We start from the raw sequence: 20,388 nt of genomic DNA, 5'->3' as shown, positions 1-20,388 counted from the left end.
GTAAATGAATACTTGATCATTTTCCGATAAGTTGTAAAGTCCATCATTATTTTAATTAGTGAAATAGATGAACAAATTATTGTGACCTTAACTTGTTGTTTTTAACGAGAAATTGGAAGTTCCATTTACATAACAGAAATCATTAAATAAAATGTTTATTTAACCAATGTCAACACGATTGACTTTTATTAAAAATATGGATGGTGCTTAACTTATTGCGAAGTGTGTACAATAACAAGTATGTTTTTTTAATAATCATTATGTGGTATTTTGAATGATAAATTTTTAAAACTTTAGGTCAACCAGTAAAACCGCAACATCTAAGAGTTATACAGATATTCAAAACAAAGTGTTTGATTGCATGGATTCCAGGTTCTAGAACTAATCTAACTTTCATAATAAAATTTGTGAAGAAAGATCACTCTAAATGGCAATTACTCAAAATAAACCAAACTGATACCAACAACGTAATAAAAACTTTTGAACTAACAAAACTAAATGTATGTGAGATATATACCATACAAATGTCCTCAGCAAACTACAATGGCGAAAGTCAACCTACAGAAAATATCACCGTCAAAACAGACTGTCCACATACAAGTGAAAATGAAGGTTTGTAGTTTGAAATATAATATCATATACAAATAAGTATTAAAGACACACCTTGGGTCCTCAATGCTCTTCAACTTTTTACTTGTTTGGCTTTATAACTATTTTGATCTGAGCGTCACTGTACCTGAAGCGCGGACGCTATACACGATATTAACATTATTAACCTAAGTTAACAGTAAATGTATACTTGATAATTTTCCGATAAATTGAAAAGTCTATCATTATTTTAAATTCGTGAAAATGATGGAAAAATTAAAAAAAATTATTGTGACTTTGACTTGTTGTTTTTAACGTAAAATTGAATGTTCCATTTACAAAGCAGAAAACATTAAAAAAAAATCCATATTCTTTATATTGCACAAGATTTACATTTTATTCAACCAATGTCAACACGATTGACTTTTATTAAAAACTATTTAATTTTTTGATATGCAAATTTCTAACTATTAAAAATATGGATGGTGCTTTACTTATGGCGGAGTGTGTGCATTAATAAGTTTGTTTCTTGAATAAAAAATATCTGGTATTTTGAATGAATCATTTTTTTAAACTTTAGGTCAACCAGTAAAACCGCAACATCTAAGAGTAATACAGATATTCAAAACAAAGTGTTTGATTGCATGGATTCCAGGGTCTAGAACTAATCTAACTTTCATAATAAAATTTATGAAGAAAGATCACTCTAAATGGCAATTACTTAAAATAAACCAAACTGATACCAACAACGTAATAAAAACTTTTGAACTTACAAACCTAAATGAATGCGAGATATATACCATACAAATGTCATCAGAAAACTACAATGGCGAAAGTCAACCTACAGAAAATATCACCGTCACAACAGACTGTCCACATACAAGTGAAAATGAAGGTTTGTAGTTTGAAATATATTGTTATATACAAATCAGTATTAAAAAGTACAATAATGTTTCAAGCGTTTTAATTAATATGTTTCTTTTTTTATTATTATTTTGGTGATTGAATAAAATATGTAATATCTAATTTAAAGTGTAAGGGAACAAATACACAGGAATCAAATATTTATATTAATCGAAATTTATATTTTTTCTATTCAAAAAAAAGTTTTCACCTTGTAATTTAAAACAACTAATGAAGAAACTGCCTCATTATTGACCATTCATGAAAAGAACACTTCTAAATTGATGATGATAATGGTTGGCTGTTTAACATCCAGCGGCAAATTTTAAAATCGAAATTGTAGTACAAAGAAAATAATAAAAAAACAATGTCTCAGCATGAGTATAAAAACCGATTTACCTGCGTACAAAATTTTAAGGTTGGTATCTATGACAAGTTTATTTTCATATAAGGATTTTCTATCCCAGGAATAGATTACGTTAGTTGTATTTGACAAAACCTTTCTGAATTTTGGGTCCTCAATGCTCTTCAACTTCGTACTTGATTTGGCCATTTTAACTTTTTTTATTTAAGCGTCACTGATGAGTCTTTTTAGACGAAACGCGCGTCTGGCGTACAACATTTAATCCTGGTATCTATGATGAGTTAATTTTAAATCTGTTTAAAAGATATATATGTATATACCACATACTCGCAATATTGATTAGTTTTAATATTTTGTAGAAATTATTCAATACTAGTCTTTCCTTTTCTTTACTAAACTAAATAGATCCGAATGAATTAAGGCTGTGAGGTCGTTGATACAAATCAGAATTTAAAAAACTGAATGGCTCTATGAATACACATTATACATCATTCTTTAAAGACCCAAATGTTGTAAAGCACCTGTCTTACCTACATGACAAATATGTTGTTGTCCCCGCAGATAAAGCCCCGAAAAACATCATTTCTGTTTGGAAATCACATTATATAAACTACTTGAATAAAGGCAACAGTAGTATACCGCTGTTCGAAACTCATAAATCGATAGAGATAAAAACAAATCCGGTTACAAACTAAAACTGAGCGAAACGCATCAAATATAAGAGGAGAACAACGACACAACAAACACACAACATTGAAATGTAACACACACAGAAACGAACTATAATATAACAATGGCCATTTTCCTGACTTGGTACAGGACATTTTAAGAAAAAAATGGTGGGTTGAACATGGTTTTATAGCATGCCAAACCTCCCGCTTTTATGGCAATGTTAAATATAAATGAATTAGGTATTGACAATTCACTTAGAAACTCAACATATACCACCACGACACTTACCAAGGAGGAAATCCTGGATAATAATAGGTATGTACTATGTTCCTGTGGGATTTCAACCAAAGATGACGAACTTGGTCTTTCTTCACTGTATTGGATACATAAATTACATAAATGTCCTTACAAACAACCATATATTACTGGGTCTTCAAAGTGTTCCACGAAACCTTTTTCTAAATTATTAACATCAACTTTATCAGCAATCAAAGCCGAGCTTCAAAGTTATTGTGTAGCTACCTCTTCTAGAAGCGGTATGAATCATATGTGGATACTAAAATATTCTGAAGATCTGTTAGAGTACATACAATCTAAGACTCTTTCATCTTGCAGTAGTATTGAAACATTTGACTTTTCTACCCTTACATATTCCCCATTCCAAACTAAAAGACAAGTTAAATGAGTTGGTCCTGCTTTGTTTCATAAAAAAAAAGCCAACAGACATTATGAAGATGCTTGATTTCCTGATTGACAACATATTTGTTACGTTCGAAGGACGTGTTCTTCAACAAACAATCGGCATTCCCATGGGCACCAACTGTACTCCTCTTTTTGCCGACTTGTTCCTTTATTCATATGAGGCTTACTTCATAAAAAAGCTTCTGAGGAATACTAAAAAGAAGCTAGCATTATCCTTTAACTTCACTTTCCGTTATAAAGATGTTGTCCTCTCACTAAATAATTCAACGTTTGGTGACTTTGAACGCATCTATCCTATCGAACTTGTAATAAAATATACAACATATATAATTAAGTCTGCCTCATATCTTGACTTACAACTATAAATTGACAATGAGGATCGGTTCAGAACAAAACTTACGACAAAAGAGATGATTTCAGCTTCCAAATTTTGAATTTTCTGTTTCTTTGTAGCAATAATTCAGCAGCGACTGCATAAGGCGTTTATATGATTTGATACAATATTAAAGGGGGTTAATTTCCTATCATGATTTTCTTGATAGAGGGTTGCAATAGTTCCAAGTGGTGAGGTTGAAATAGTCACGAAACAAGCCACATGTGGAGCAGGATCTGCTAACCCTTTCGGAGCACCTGAGATCACCCCCTGTATTTTGTTAGGGTTCGTGTTGCGCAGTCTTTAGTTTTCTATGATGTGTTTTTTTTTGCCATGGCGTTATTAGATTGTTGTCGTCTTATGAGCTTGATTGTCCCTTTGGTATCGTTAGACTCTCTTTTAAAATAAACAGTAGTTTACCAATATTCAAATCCCATAAATTTATTAGAAAGATGCAAATCAAGGTAAAGAACCCCTCCTTAAAACCTAGAAAAATAAAAAAAAAAAAAACCACACAAAAAGCACAAAAAATGAGGGAATTGCATAAACTCCTAAGGGAGCGAAAGCGTGTATGTCGACAGTGTATGCATCTCGAAATATGCATGCATCACCAGCATTTAAATCCACATTCATAATAAAGTCCATTTTTATCTGTAACTATCTGAGATCATAAACCAAGTTGCCTTTGAAGTAGAATATTACAAACAAAAAAGAAAATAAATAAAATATCTGTGTGTGCGAAAGTTTGTTCAAATTTTAAGGAAAGGATAATGAAGTCGTTCGTAGAGATAAATTATTTCAATATCAGCTGCTTGGTATACGATTATTTATCAATTGAATGCAACGCATGTATCTTAATTATAATGATCAACGTTAAATGTATTTTTGTAGATACCCGGGAAAACAATCTGCTGGTTGCAATACTTATTGTTCTAATCTTTCCTGTTGTTATACTAGGATTTATAGTTTACTACAAATGTGTTTACAAGAAAGGATATAGACCTGGTAAGACTGTATATTAAAGCCAATAGAAATAAGAAGATGTGGTATTAGTGCCAATGAGACAACTCTCCATCTAAGGCACAATGTGTAAAAAGTAAACAATTATAGGTAAACGTACGGCCTTCAACACGGAGCCTAGGGTCACACCGAACAGCAAGCTATAAAGGGCCCCAAAATGACTAGTGTAAAACAATTCAAACACTCAGGAAAACCAACGGTCTTATCTATATAAAAAACGAGAAACGAAAAACACTTAAGAACCGCATCAACAAACGACAACCACTGAAACAGATTCCTAACTTAGGACAGGTGCAAACAAATGCAGCCGGTTTAAATGTTTTAATAGGCGCCAACCTTCACCCTAACCTGATATAGTAGTGTAACACTACAACACAGAAATATCAATTGAAATGGCTTAACTCAATCAAAAAGACATATTAAAAAAATAAAAGTAAACATAGACTGAACGAATAAATTTGATCTATGACACAATATAAATACAATATTAAATAAAAAAGGGGGATGTAAAACAATGTCAAAAAGACAATTATAACCTTGGACAAATGGCGTTAAATAAAATAACGTACACAAGTAAATTTAAATATATTAATTTTGTTGTTAGGAGTACGGAGATATTTAAAAAAAATAAATAAATAAATTTGTTGTTCATAGTACGAGAACAGCAGTGAAAATATAATATATCGTCTTACTAAATACAAAGGTTGTACTTTTTTAAAAATAACGAGACGAAATATCACACAAAATAAGTAAACATCGAATAACAAAAATGCATTACAAATTGTGTCAACAGGTCAAATTAACATGAAAGTAAGTTTGGAGAGTACTCGCAGTTATTGAAGGCTGGTTCAAAGCCAAAAACAATTAATAATAAAAAATCATGCATCCGAGACTAAAATCAACTAACTTACATCCCGGGGATTTAGTGTTTTAACGCCATGGACAGTCAAAGAAGACATGACTTGTGCAATGCCAAAATAAAAGTATCGACAGGCAGTAGGATAGTTTGGATTTAACCTGATAATAAATGTGTATTATGTTATATATAGATAAAGCAATCTCTATATACAAAATGAACGTGGATGTGTATTTATACATCCAAAAAAAAAAAAAAACATTCGAAAAGGATACAAATTTAGTTATGTTTTAATTTGTTGATTACAAAATCGATATTTGTGCCAATGTAAACAATATTCAAAGATCTTATTACAACAATAATAAGATAACCTTTACACATTTCATGTTGTTTGTCAAAATTGGGAATGAAGATTGCTCCGTAATTTGAACGTTTGGTATATCTTTAAAAAAATAACAATAAAAAAGTACTCAATTTTATTTATATCAATATCTACTGGAAATGTGAAAATCGAATTTTTAACAGCTATGTTAGATAATTCGCAAAGATTTAAATGATTCTTGTTGTAGATCAATTTAGTTTATTGACATTGTTTCACAAATTGAAAAAAGAACAAGTGGAAATTTCACAGAACATTGTTATACCCCCGCTTTAAAAAAGTGGGGGTAAACTGTTTTACCTCTGTCTGTCCTTCCGTCAGTCCATCCATCCATCCATCCGTCAGTCCATCCGTCAGTCCGTCCGTCCCATGAAAATGTTCGTCGCATTTTTCTCAGGAACTTCTTGACAAGGATTTCTGAAATTTAGTTTCAGATTCATCACTCAACAACTTCCTGTTTACCGAACACTTGTATTATTTTACACATGATAGCCAAGTTGAAAATTGTCGTCACATTTTTCTCAGGAACTACTTGACAAGGATTTCTGAAATTTGGTTTCAGGGTTTATATAAGTAAGTTACACCGTGTGATGCGTTTTCAGATTCATCACTCAACAACTTCCTGTTTACCGTAATATTTCGGCGGGGGTATCATCAGTGAGCAGTAGCTCACAGTTTTACTTGTTTTTTCTATAGTAAATACAAAATCATACAATGCACATTCAGATAGCAAATTATTCCCTATTTGTTGACAAAGAAAGTAAACAAACAAAGAATTCCTCTAAAATGCTTTGATATACTTCACATTACCTATTTCAATTGTAATAAACAATAACAATTAAGAGTTAAGAAATGAAGTAATGTGTTCACGAACATATGCTACAATATCTTCAAAGATCCAAATATCAAATACCTAAGACAAATATATCTTTGTTCCAAGAGTTTAGGCCGAAACTATATGTTTTTGGGTTTGTCATTCACATTACATAATCAGTTTGAGAACCGAATATGGTTTTAAAAATTCATTTTGGAATTTTACATATGTTCTTCTTAATATCAATCCGGAACACCTATAAAGGATTGCTTTAATGTTCCTTAAGAATTTCAACCGATAATGTAGAAGTGACTCTTTATCATTAGGTCTTTCCACTTTTCCGTGGAAAGACCTATTGATTTTGTTCTGATTATTTTTTATTTCTTCCGCTTTATTTTTTTTCTTTCGCTGTTTGGTTGTTTCGCAAGATGTCGATTTGATATTTGGTATATGATATCGAACAGTTTATGCGCTTTCAAAACTGACCCTGCTTAACCGAATACTTTTCTTTGTAAGAGTTATCTCCCCGAACACTGTTTTTCTTGTGTTTGCTACTTCTTCGCAACCGTAAAAGATTACGACAAACTTATTTTACCAAATTGCTGGCTATATCTTCATAATGTTGAGTTTGGTTTTCACCGAAGCGGTCAGGAGAATCCATATGAGAGTTATTTCCCCTTATGCATTTGATATAAGTGAAATGCATTTCTAACTGGTAAACCATAAGTAATAGAGACCTAGGGTCTTTTGATTTGAAGTCATTGGTCCAAAAAATAGAAAATTAGGTCAAGGTCAAAGGTCAAGGTCATATTCTAAAATTTAATTTTGGCTTATTTTCACTTTTTTCAAAAATTGTATTAGAAATAGACAAATTATTTTTACTAAATTGTTAGTTGTGACATGTCGTAACACATACATTTTGGTTGAAAGGGTACGCTAACATTAAATAGGAGTTTTCTCCCCCCTTATATTTAAAATAGCGCGTATGGTGATATAACTCATTAACCATATATAATTAAGACGTAGGGTCTTTTGATTTGAGGTCCTTGGTTTATGACCTTGAAATTGAGCTCAAGGTCATTGGTAAATTTGACGTTCTAGATTTTGACCTTTTCTTTTACCTCATATGTATACATGATAAAGTCATGGGACTTTTTGCATTATCATTTGAGGTTGGAAAACCAACCGGAAATGACCTTGTGTAAACCGGAAGTAGCTATTTTTTGTATATATTTAATGTAAAAATACATAGAACCATATATTTTTGAAATCAGTGTCAAGTGAACTATCAAATTATACCGGAAGTATCATTTTTCAAACCGGAATTCTCAAATTATCTTCCTTATTTAATTTTGTTTGTAAAGAAACAATATATTTTGGGAATAAGAGTACAATAAGCCATCATTTGACACTTGAAATGACATTTTAAACCGAATTTTTATATTTTTATTTCAAAATAGATCTTTATTGGTGGAAAGACCTTCAATTGTTCTCTGAACAATTGGTTTTTAATTTTTTGTTTTCTTCCGCCTAATTTTTTTTTCTTTCGCTGTTTGGTTGTTTCGCAAGATGTCGATTTGATATTTGGTATGTGATATCGGACAGTTCATGCGCTTTCAAAACTGACCCTGCTTAACCGAATACTTTTCTTTGTAAGAGTTATCTCCCCCGAACACTGTTTTTCTTGTGTTTGCTACTTCTTCGCAACCGTAAAAGATTACGACAAATTTATTTTACCAAATTGCTCGTTATATCTTCAGGATTAAGGGTATTATTTGAACCGAAGCTATCCGGAGACTCCATATGAGAGTTATTTCCCCTTATGCATTTGATATAAGTAATTTGCATTGGTAAATGAAAAACCAAAAGTGTTAAGAGACCTAGGGTCTTTGGATTTGAGGTCCTTGGTCCAAAAAAAAAAAGAAAAATGGGTCAAGGTCAAAGGTCAAGGTCAAGTTCTAAATTTTGATTTTGGCTTATTCTCACTTCTTTTCATAAACCGTACAAGATATTGACAATATATTTCTATTAATTTGTCATTTGCAACATGTGGTAACTTCTAAATTTTGGTTCAAAGGGTGCGTAGACATTAAATGGGAGTTTTCGCCCCTCTCATATTTAGAATTATGCTTAAAATAATATAACTCATTAACTATGCATATAATAAACCTAGGGTCTTTTAATTTGAGGTCCTTGGTTTATAACCTTGAAATTGAGGTCAAGGTCATAGATAAATTTGACAGACTAGAAAAGCAAACCGGAAGTGATCTTGTGTAAACCGGAAGTGGCTGTTTTTTGTACTTATTGCATGTAAAAGTATACATAGCAATATATTTTTGAAAGCAGTGTCAAATCAATAATCAAATAGTACCGGAAGTGACATTTTTCAGAACGGAAGTAACAAATTACCTCCCTTATTTCAAACAAAATAGTATAGAAACCATATATTTTTGGAATCAGCAAACAATGAGCTATCATTTGACACTGGAAATGACATTTTAAACCGATTTTTAATATTTCCGTATCAAAATACATAGTAGGAAGTGGAAAGACCTTCAATTGTTCTCTGAACAATTGGTTTTTAATATTGTTCTTACATCTGTTCTGAAAAAAAAATCCACATGCTTGTTATCACATGTTCTCTGAAACTACATGTCCAATTGACCCCAAAATTTGCAGTCAGCAGGGTATACATGTATTACATCTTCATAAAACAACGTGGTGCAGATATCTCTCAAGAATTTTCCTAGAGAAAAGAAATTGCAATGCCGTAAATATCGCTTGCTAGTTCCGTAAATCTCAGTGAAATCCTACAATAAAATGTCCGCTCCTAGATTGAAATACAAATCTGTGTTACAAACTGCTACTGAAAAATGTACATTATATGAAAATAATCAACAAACGTGTTTTAAAATTACACAATTTAAAATTAGTTTTCGCTATTATAAAGCTTCGTCACGTGACGCCACAATCTGGCGCGAGACAGTTACGCGCGCGGGACCTGAAATAGAATAAAAACTTTCCAAACTAAATATAGAAACTTAACCAACACACTAATATGGACCCTTTAAAGAAAGAAAAAAAGAAACAAGCAAACAAAGAAAGAAACAAAGAAAGAAACAAAGAAAGAAAAAAACCAAACAAACAAACAAACAAACAAACACATATATCAATCAATCATGTTTCAGAAGGGGGAAAGACCGTTTACAATTGCTTTTTAAAGCAATTGATTTATATTTCTACTTGATATCCAAAGTATGTAATGATCCTTATACACAAGGGTATATTTCTCATGGTACGCCAAATGCTCTACGAAACCTGTTTCCAAATTTATTTATTTTTTTTATCATAAATCTAAATTGTTTCAGAGAGATTGCAAAACTATATACCCTTGAAGTGGTAGGATTCAGATTTGGATACTGAAAATTTCCAATGATTTGTTACAGTAAATATAATATAAATGCACATATCAGCGCAATAGTTGAAAAATAAATTGGTTTCTATACCTTTTTACAAATTTTCTTCATTTTCACTTTGGCATCGTGTCTATCTCTATTTCAACTATGATCCATATTAACAATTATTGCGAAGGTATTCGCCAAAACTTTGGTTTCACATCACGCCTTTTGCAGTTATATTACTTTGTATATTTGTAAGAATTAAAAAGCAAGTTTCATATAATATAAATCGTGTTTAATACAAAAAGACATAAACACATAAACATGTTTCTCAATGCCAATGTCTAACTTAAGATTTTGCTTTTCATTTTTAAATTAAAAACTGGAATTTCAAACTTCTTAAAGGCAAATACAGGCATTGACACATTCCCCGTTTCCGTTTACTATCCTATCTGAAAACTGGTATGTAAAAGGATAAAATTATAATGATCTTTTTATTTACTAGTAAAAGAAGTGAACTCGATAGAAATACGACATTGGTTCATTGCACTGCTATGCAGACAAATGTCTGTGGTGAATATTTTTTGGACATTGAAACTAACGTTTTTTTCAACCGTGCAAGTTTTTTTTTGATCCATTACGTTATATTAGTGACTAACTAAAAAACATCATACATTCATATATTTATCTAGAAGAAAAGACTGTAAGTGAACTTACAACCATGTCTACAGAAAAAAGCGGTACCATATTATTGGGTTTCAACGATATAAAAAATAACCATGACCAGGAAGAACAGGGTGAGATTAACAAATTGTACAAAAATATATAAAAACTCCTAATTCATTCATTGTTGAGACTCCTTGGCTGATCTTTTGAAATCGGTTACATTTATTTCACCGCTTTTTTTGTAGTTCGATCACATTTTACGTTAATGATTAAAATGAAAATTCATAAGTTTCATAAAATAATTTTTTCATAAATTGAAACCATACGAGCATCTGTGATTAATATCACCACCTTATGGATAAAAACATTTTTAAGTTAGTGGTGTTATACGGTCATTAAAACTACTGTTATATAATTATACAAGTCAATATGTTATGATGCGTTTTCCCTCAGATAATTTCGACCACATTTTTATGTACCTTCTAAAACCTCAAAATCCAAAGATAACGAAAATACGCCAAGAACGGCAAATGCAACTTCAACTGATGGACTACCAAAGCTCATTGAAATTTTGCTAAATCTTTAAAACAAGTGAATATAAGATAGAAATGAACTTCCATCTTTGTCGTTTAGGCAAATATTTTTTCGACAATTGAAGCTACTGCTTTCGCAAATTATATTACAAGTATTTTTAGTGAAATGCAAAATGGTAGCAAAAACTTGAACAAAATGACTTTAATATATTTATTCATATAAAGAAAAACTCTTGGGAACGAAAGGAGGATCAAGTTTTTCTGTTAGCATCAGCAAACCTGGTGACGAAAACAGTGAACACACGGGAACAGCCGATGAAAAACACGAAGAAAGTCTCAGCAAGACAGCAAACAGTCAAGAAAATGTTACACGTGGTGAGTTTAAAAAGGACAATATAAGGTAGAAAAACTTACGTTACATTCTCGTTATTGAAGACTTTTACGGTTATCTATTTCATCCTGCAAATCATGTTCATTACGCCTAAAAAGACTACATTTTATTTTCACATATTATTCTGCACAGATATTCTAGATTTAGTTGCGGAAGTTTTGTGCAACAAGAAAGTTCTTCGTTCATAGGTAGTTAACGAATTAGACGTACAAGTAACATTGTTTGTAATTGGATTATGTCTAATAATATATACATATACAAATTGGCTTTTGCCTGCCTCCATGCATACAACACAGGGAAGGTAGACATGAATATTTAGTGTAGACATGGAGGCAGGGCAAATTACTATATTTGTTTGGCCTTACATTGGTTAATATGAAAACTTAAAGTTTTCCTTACGGCTAAGTTCTTAAGTATACGCAATTGCACGCCTCTAGCGGAATTTGGGATAAAGAATGTGCGTCGTTAGTAATGCGAGTTATCTCCCTTTCTCCAATAAAGAAAATAAATTGGTACACGAACGAGAAATAACTTTGTGTGGGCTATGAGGGTCCAAACAAGTATGCTTGTGAAGTTTCAAAACTGTAAAGAAATTATTAGAACGACTCAAGTCAGAAACCTGATTATCCTAGTTAGCCTGACCCTTTTACCACTGTTTTCGTTTTAGACACGAAGGATGGGGTACACAATACGACTTATTTTTATACCAACAGAAAATAAAAACGCTTAACAACAAAATTAAAACCAAACACACACTCTATTGGGACAAGTTAATTAAAATCCAACCAGAAATGACCCAAAATTGTTTTTATTACAAACCGTAGTTTTGAATGTGTTACACACAGTAGCTTAAAATTGTAGGTTACAAACATTATATGATATGATAACATGTGCATTTGTGAGTTAAGCTAGGAAGGCATTGGCCTTTTCGTTTTTTGGTTCAATTGAAAATTTTAAGTAATGATTCACATTATTATAAGAAGTAAAAAGATATCAACGATACTCGATCACTAACGCGAACATTTACAAGTCGAAGAACAAAGATAACAACAAAAAACAACCAATCAGATTCAGTCCTTAAAACATTACACAGAAACCTACAATTGGGTACTCTAACATTTATCTCAGAATAAGTCTAAATAAAATATGTTATTCAACAGGATTCCTCTATTTCATCAGCATTTTTTTTAAAGTAAAATGTAAATAAAGACCCATGGTTGAAACTGAAACAACACATATATATTAAAAGTAGAACATATTATTCCTTCTTTATCAAATTTCAATTTCGAAGGGATAGCAAAAGTTGTTTTCTTTTATTGTGCTTTTGTGTATCATTCAGATGTAGTGAACGCAATTTTGAAAAAGATTTTTCTTCTCAAGTCTATTAATCTCAAGATTATGACTAAACAAAGTATCAAGAAGGATAAAGGGGGGAGGGGGGTAAGAAAATAATGTGAAAGTTGCTACTGCAGTTTAAGCCTTTTGGTGTAAATGCAGAGTAGGTAATATTAGATTATGTGGATTGAGAGCTGAAATTTGTTCAGACTCTAACATTCTTATAACATGCGAATTTTGCCTGTATATCATGCAAATGGATTGCTTTTAATATAATGCTTGTTGGACAGTTTGGAACTAGGTGATAGATAGAGGAAGGGTCGTTTGAAGACTTGACTACCAAGAGGATCTTGCACGGTTGGCTCTATTCTATTACCTTTCCTTTTTACAGGCAATTTTCGTATAGCACTACACTAGGTAAACTCGTATAGCATAACATTATGAACAGTCTCCTTGCATTTACATTCTTATCACATTACACTGGGTACATTTTTTAGCATCATACTGGATACATTCTCAGGGGGGGGGGAGGTCTCATCACGATCCACGAGTTGATTTTTTTGTCAATCACGATTCACAGAATATAAATTTCCATGATCACGGATCACGAAAATATAAAAAAAAAAAATAAATCTGTAGAAAAACGGATCACGATGAACGCAAATAACCCATCAGGCCCCTCATCATTTGCAAGCCGTGCATGTGGATATTGAACAAATAATGGTTTAAGAAATATTTATCTTTGCTACTGAAACTCCAGTCAGCCAGCAAACATTATATCATGCTTTGTCGTTTAGTTAAAAAAAGGGAAATCGATGAGATAGGACATTTTGTGAAATAAAATGTAGAGCTGTGTCACGTGCATGTATGTGAACCAGTCAACTAAAATGGATTTTGATGTAGACTGTATTGAGCGCAATACCTCGAATTTATAGCAACACAAATGGTGAGGATGAAAGGATGCAGAAGATGAGGCTTAATTTTTTTTAAATTATATAATAAAAACATGCAGAATAAGATTAAAAAAGACGTGTATATATATATACGCAATATTTCGCTAAACATATTAGCTTCATCAGGCGTGTGCATCTCTCATTTAGTTGACACTTTATGTAGTTGAAGCTACAAACATATATTTTTTATAGAACATCAATAAATTTTGTTAAACTTTTACTCAAATTTTGTGTAGTTCAAGCTTCAAAAATATTTTTTTGTCATGCATCCGATTTCACCTTCAGAGATGCACACGCCTGATGAAGCTAATTTGTTTAGCGAAATATTGCGTATTTCTATTTAAAATCTAATAGAACTTTTAATGTATTAAATAGCGTGTTTTAGTTATATTCTTAGACATTTATATAATTTTAATTCAGTATATTCTTAGACAATTATATAATTTTAATTCAGTAACTGTATCAGTTTATTTTCACAAACTGATCCACGCCTAAATAGATTGGATGTTGATTGTTGCTATTTTTAGACATTATATATATATAAGCAAGTCTAAATTGAAAACAACGTTCAAACCTATGATTGCGTTGGATGAAACCGCAATTTATATACGTGTGCATGTGAAACAAATTTCATGGTAGAGGGGTCAAAATACAGCACAAACAACATTTTCCAAAAGACCAAAATAGTGAAAAAGTATATTTTAACAAAACGCATTTGACTTACAGGTCGAACAACGGATGTTCTTATACCCTGCTGACTGCCATTGGCGATTGCCAAATAAATTGATTACCAGTACAAAATGGATCTTAATATTAATTTAATACCAAACAGAAAACAATAAACTTGTGGAAAAGATGGTATACCACAAATATGAGGTGCAAAAATTTGTACACCATATGCGTATTACGACAATTAATGTCTCTTCAGTGATGTTAGGGATCGGAACGGTATTTGGAAGGCCATATAATTTACCTCAATTTAGGATAGACTGTTGAATTTTAAAGAGTCGAAATAGGATGAACAGATCATATAAAGCCGAAGGAAAATATAATACAAGCCCAAACGGAAAAATATAAACAAGTCTAAATTGAAAACAACGTTCAAACATATGATTGCGTTGGATAAAAACCGCAATTTTTATACGTGTGAATGTGAAACAAATTTCTTGGTAGAGGGGTCAAAATACAGCACAAACAACATTCTCCAAAAGACCAAAATAGTGAAAAAGTATATTTTAACAAAACGCATTTGACTTACAGGTCGAACAACGGATGTTCTTAAACCCTGCTGACTGCCATTGGCGATTGCCAAATAAATTGATCACCAGTACAAAATGGATCTTAATATTAATTTAATACCAAACAGAAAACAATAAACTTGTGGAAAAGATGGTATACCACAAATATGAGGTGCAAAAATTTGTACACCATATCCGGATTTCGACAATTAATATATATATATACAAGTCTAAATTGAAAACAACGTTCAAACCTATGATTGCGTTGGATAAAAACCGCAATTTTTATACGTGTGCATGCAAAACAAATTTCTTGGTAGAGGGGTATATATATGCGATCCCACTATTATAATCGAATAATCTAATATGTATAAATTTATTCTGTCAACGCTTTGTTAACCGGGACAACATCAAACTCGATCAGTAACCTTTAGTATGTTTAGTATTTGATTCATAGAAATCATGACAAAACAAGCATACACCTTTCCACTCTCCTATCAATCATCAGTAGATAGACCAATCACATGTGGTAAATTTACCACATGTGTAAACATTTGATAGCAGCACGTGTTGTCGGCCGCGGTCAAACATTCTTATCTAAACAGTTAATTTGATCTAACATTTCTTTAAATTTTCACAATTAAATCGTCCAGAATTTAGTTTTTTGGAAAGCAATCATTGTAACAGGGTAGGGGAAGGTCAAGTTGACAACTTGAAACAAAAAAAAAAGAGATTGTTTTAATGAATGACAGTTATTTATAAATCAATTAAAAGGGAATATGCTGACAGTGCTAATTATTTTAAAATATTTTTTACATGCTATTTTGTAAAATGAAAAAAAAAATATATTCTAAAACACGAGATTTGAATTGGTGTACAAATTGAGTTGAAATTGATATTTTTGTTCAATTTAAAAGATTTATACTGTAAAACATGCAAGTTAGTTTGTATAATTTCTTGAAATTACATCATATATCATATAGTAAAGATTCAGCAACAACAAAAAAAATGACACCTTTCCCATTTTAATTACTAAGAATTATCTATAACTTATTTAAATGTTAAAATGTTTGTACTTGGACGCAGTTTAAATTGAAAACTTCAGGATATCATCTATTGGGTGGACAAATTTACAAAATAGTATTTCCATTTTCTAGTATAATATTTGTACAAGACCTATTCAATGTTCTTTGACAATCAAATTGTTTTAGAGGTAGTGTAAGTTTTCCCACCTTAAAATCAATCTGGAAGAAAAAATATACAACCTCATTGGAATTACTGATCTCAAAGTCTGCATGGAATGAAATGATGTAGTGAATTAAATATTTGTAGTCTTTTTGTGTACAAAATATAAAAAAATGAAAGTATTTGTTTGTACTGCCATCATCGATAGCATTTCGTTAAAAGACCGAGGGGAAACTCAAATAATAATAAAAAAGTATGTTTCAATAGATGCTTCATAAAAAGTAAGATAATGTTTAATTTTGATATGACTTTGGTCTACTATGGGAATATTTGCTGATTGTACTTGACCTTTTACAAATTGTATGTATAAATTACAAAAGAGGAAAAGAAGTAAGAACTATTAGATACATTTTATTTTCTTAATTTGAAAAAAAGGGTCAGTACAATGTGCAAAGATTTCTGTCAAGGACAAGATTTGTATATAAATTTAAAACAAAGACGAAGTACAATGGCCAAATATTCCTACATGCAAACAAACAATTAATTTTCTTTTGTTCTTTATATTTTACTTAGTGATAGGAATTTTAATTATCATTAAGATATCTATGGATATAAAACAGAAAACCGGTTAAATGTTATTTGATAAACAATCAATAGATACTGGAGCAATGATGCTAATGTTTTACAAGTTGACCCATGTTGTATTTGTCTACACAGTAAACACATTATACATGCTTAACTAAACCTGTAATTTATCATCATAAAATATATCCTATTAATTATCTAATGTAATATTCTATATCTTGTTATTAAACTACATTTCTGGGGAATGAGGGTAATTCTGTAGCTTCAAATCTGCAATATTTTAATTTTTTCTCTTTATTCAGTATAAATGCACATAATTTCTTCAAAATGTCATAAATTTATCTCTCAACCCTTCAGGAGTAACTATCTTGTCATACTTGAACACAAAAGCAAATATATGAACAAAATATTGCTCTAATTTATATTTGTTATAACAAATTCTTTACTTTGTTATTATTCAATGTTCATAATAACCGTCATTTTGTTGATTAGCTTGACATAGGATGCTGGGTTGCCATGTGTTGCTAAGGTGGGCGGGGCATACCAGTAGATAGTGGAAAGGTGTATTACAAAAAAGGTGCTGACAATAGTTTAATTTAGAAAAGATGGGTTTAAAGCATACAGTAACTTTCTTTCACTATCAGTACGTTTATTATGCCAATATTGATACAAGATTGTGTTACGATATTGTACAGTGTAATAGCGTTATAGAGTACAAGTTTGTAGACACCAATAACGTCGCCGAATATTTTCCCCTTTTTCCGATAAACATCCAAACTTTACAGGATATCGCTTGAAAACTAGCACGTTTGCTAAGGAATTGCTTTGCACCAATCGATTCGTTGTTCATTTATCCTTTGTATGTTTGGCATATCATGCTGTTGATTTCAACACCTCGTATCTCAAACACAAAAATTGTTACCCCCATTTTTTAGCTCACCGGGGCCCGAAGGGCCCCATGTGAGCTTATGCCATCACTTGGCGTCCGTCGTCGTCCGTCGTATGTCGTCGTCGTCTGTCGTCGTCGTCCGTCGTCGTCTGTCGTCGTCTGTCGTCGTAAACTATTTCAAAAATCTTCTCCTCTGAAACTACTGTGCCAAATACCTTCAAACTTTAACTAAATGTTCCTTAGGGTATCTAGTTTATAAATTGTATCCGAAGTTTTGATCCATCGACAAACATGGCTGCCATGGCTAAAAATAGAACATAGGGGTCAAATGCAGTTTTTTGCTTATATCTCAAAAACTAAAGCTTTTAGAGCAAATCTGACATGGGGTAAAATTGTTCAATTGGTCAAGATCTATCAGCCCTGAAATTTTCAGACGAATCGAACGACTCATTGTTGGGTTGCTGCCACTAAATTGGTAGTTTTAAGGAAATATTGCAGTTTTTTGTTATTATCTTGAATATTATTATAGATAGATATCAACTGTAAACAGCAATAATGTTAAGCAAAGTAAGATCTACAAAAAAAGTTTTATATGACCAAAATTGTCAATTGACCCCTTAAGGAGTTATTGCCCTTTAAAGACAATTTTACACAATTTGTTCATCAAGTTTGCTATTATTTAAAAATCTTCACCTCTGAAACTACTGGGCCAAATACCTTCAAACTTCATCTAAATGTTCCTTAGGATATCTAGTTTATAAAGTGTATCCGAAGTTTTAATCCATCGACAAACATGGCCGCCATGGCTAAAAATAGAACATAGGGGTCAAATGCAGTTTTTGGCTTATATCTCCAAAACTAAAGCTTTTAGATCAAATCTGACATGGGTAAAATTGTTCAATTGGTCAAGATCTATCAGCCCTGATATTTTCAGACAAATCGAACAACCCATTGTTGGGTTGCTGCCACTAAATTGGTAGTTTTGAGGAAATTTTGCAGTTCTTTGTTGTTATCTTGAATATTATTATAGATAGATATAAACTGTAAACAGCAATAATGTTCAGCAAAGTAAGATCTACAGAAAAGTTAAATGACCAAATTTGTCAATTGACCCCTTAAGGAGTTATTGCCCTTTAAAGACAATTTTACGAAATGTGTTCATCAAGTTTGCTAACATTTAAAAATCTTCTCTTCTGAAACTATTGTGCCTAATACTTCTTAACTTTGAATGAATGTTCCTTTAGGAATCTAGTTTATGAATTGTATCCGAAATTTTGATCCATCAACAAACATGGCCGCCATGGCTAAAAATAGAACATAGGGGTGTAATGCAGTTTTTGGCTTATATCTCAGAAACTAAAGCATTTAGAGCAAATCTGAGATGAGGTTAAAATGTTCAAAAGGTCAAGATCTATCAGCCCTCAAATTTGCAGACACACCGAACAACCCATTGTTGGGTTGCTGCAACTATATTAGTTGTTTTAAGGAAATTTTGCAGTTTTTGGTTACTATCTTGAATATTATTGTAGATTAAGATAAACTGTAAACAGCAAAAATGTTCAGCAAAGTAAGATCTTCAAAAAAGTTTAATATGACCAAAATTGTCAATTGACCCCTTAAGGAGTTATTGCCCTTTAAGGACAATTTTACACAAGTTGTTTTATGTTTTTTAACTTTAAAAATCTTCTCAAATGAATCTAGTATAAATTTTGTATTTCATTTCCTTGTACGTCAAGAAACATAGACACTATGGCTAAAATGGAAAATATGGGTAAAAAGCAAAAATAATCATTGATGAAAGATTTAAGCAAAAAAAAAATAACAGGTGAGCGATTCAGGCTCTTGAGAGCCTCTTGTTATTATTTTTTATTTCGGTTTATTTTTACAAGCAGAAATAATTTGTGAAATTTAAAGTGTTTTGTGGAGTGGGAAATTACACACACTTCGACTTAATTAAAAAAAAATCATGTACAACTTAAAACAAACAATCTTAGGATGGTTTAAAAGTTGTTTTTTTATAGTTAATTTCTACCTACATACATGTAGTGAGTTTTTACCCTGTAAATATCTGTAATTGTTATAATTCCGACCATTGAAACTACTGGGTTTGTTTTAACTATACAAAGTTTGTTTAGATCAATAATGGTGGAGACAATCTGAAAATGAATTATACATGTTATCTATATACACTTAACTATACGGTACGCTCATAAATGAAAAGAACAATAAGAACGAAAGAACTGGGATAACAAAACAGTGAGCACACAAAACAAATCGCGGAAATATAAAAATTACAAAAATGAATGGAGTAATTATAAAATTAAGGAAATGTGGTATGATTTCCACTAAGACAAATCCCACCTAAGATCAAAGGTAGATGGTGTAACAATTATACACCACAATACGGTCTTCATCAACATACCGCATGGTAAGCCATGGACGATGGCATATGAAAATGTGAAACAATTCTAAACTCTTTGATTAATGCTAAAACATTGAACGAAAACATCGTACAGCAACAGAAAACATTGAATTTCAGGCTCC

At 31.5% G+C, this 20,388-nt stretch overlaps 1 protein-coding gene across 3 annotated transcripts in view; it reads left to right on the top strand.

Annotated features, from left to right (window-relative positions):
- Positions 1–20,388, top strand: part of LOC127734022 (uncharacterized) — a 144,937-nt gene that overhangs the window by 121,581 nt on the left and 2,968 nt on the right. For all 3 annotated transcript variants that reach the window (XM_052243567.1, XM_052243568.1, XM_052243566.1), the window contains exons 18-22: positions 298–612; positions 1,169–1,483; positions 4,494–4,607; positions 10,762–10,866; positions 11,494–11,643. In XM_052243567.1, the coding sequence (XP_052099527.1) occupies positions 298–612; positions 1,169–1,483; positions 4,494–4,607; positions 10,762–10,866; positions 11,494–11,643 (999 nt within the window). The remainder of the gene's footprint in view (positions 1–297; positions 613–1,168; positions 1,484–4,493; positions 4,608–10,761; positions 10,867–11,493; positions 11,644–20,388) is intronic.

This window comes from Mytilus californianus, unplaced genomic scaffold (genome assembly GCF_021869535.1).
Source record: "Mytilus californianus isolate M0D057914Y unplaced genomic scaffold, xbMytCali1.0.p SCAF_3, whole genome shotgun sequence".
In the NCBI taxonomy this organism is placed as follows: Eukaryota; Metazoa; Mollusca; class Bivalvia; order Mytilida; family Mytilidae; genus Mytilus; species Mytilus californianus.
This window is presented reverse-complemented; position numbering and strand designations above follow the sequence as displayed.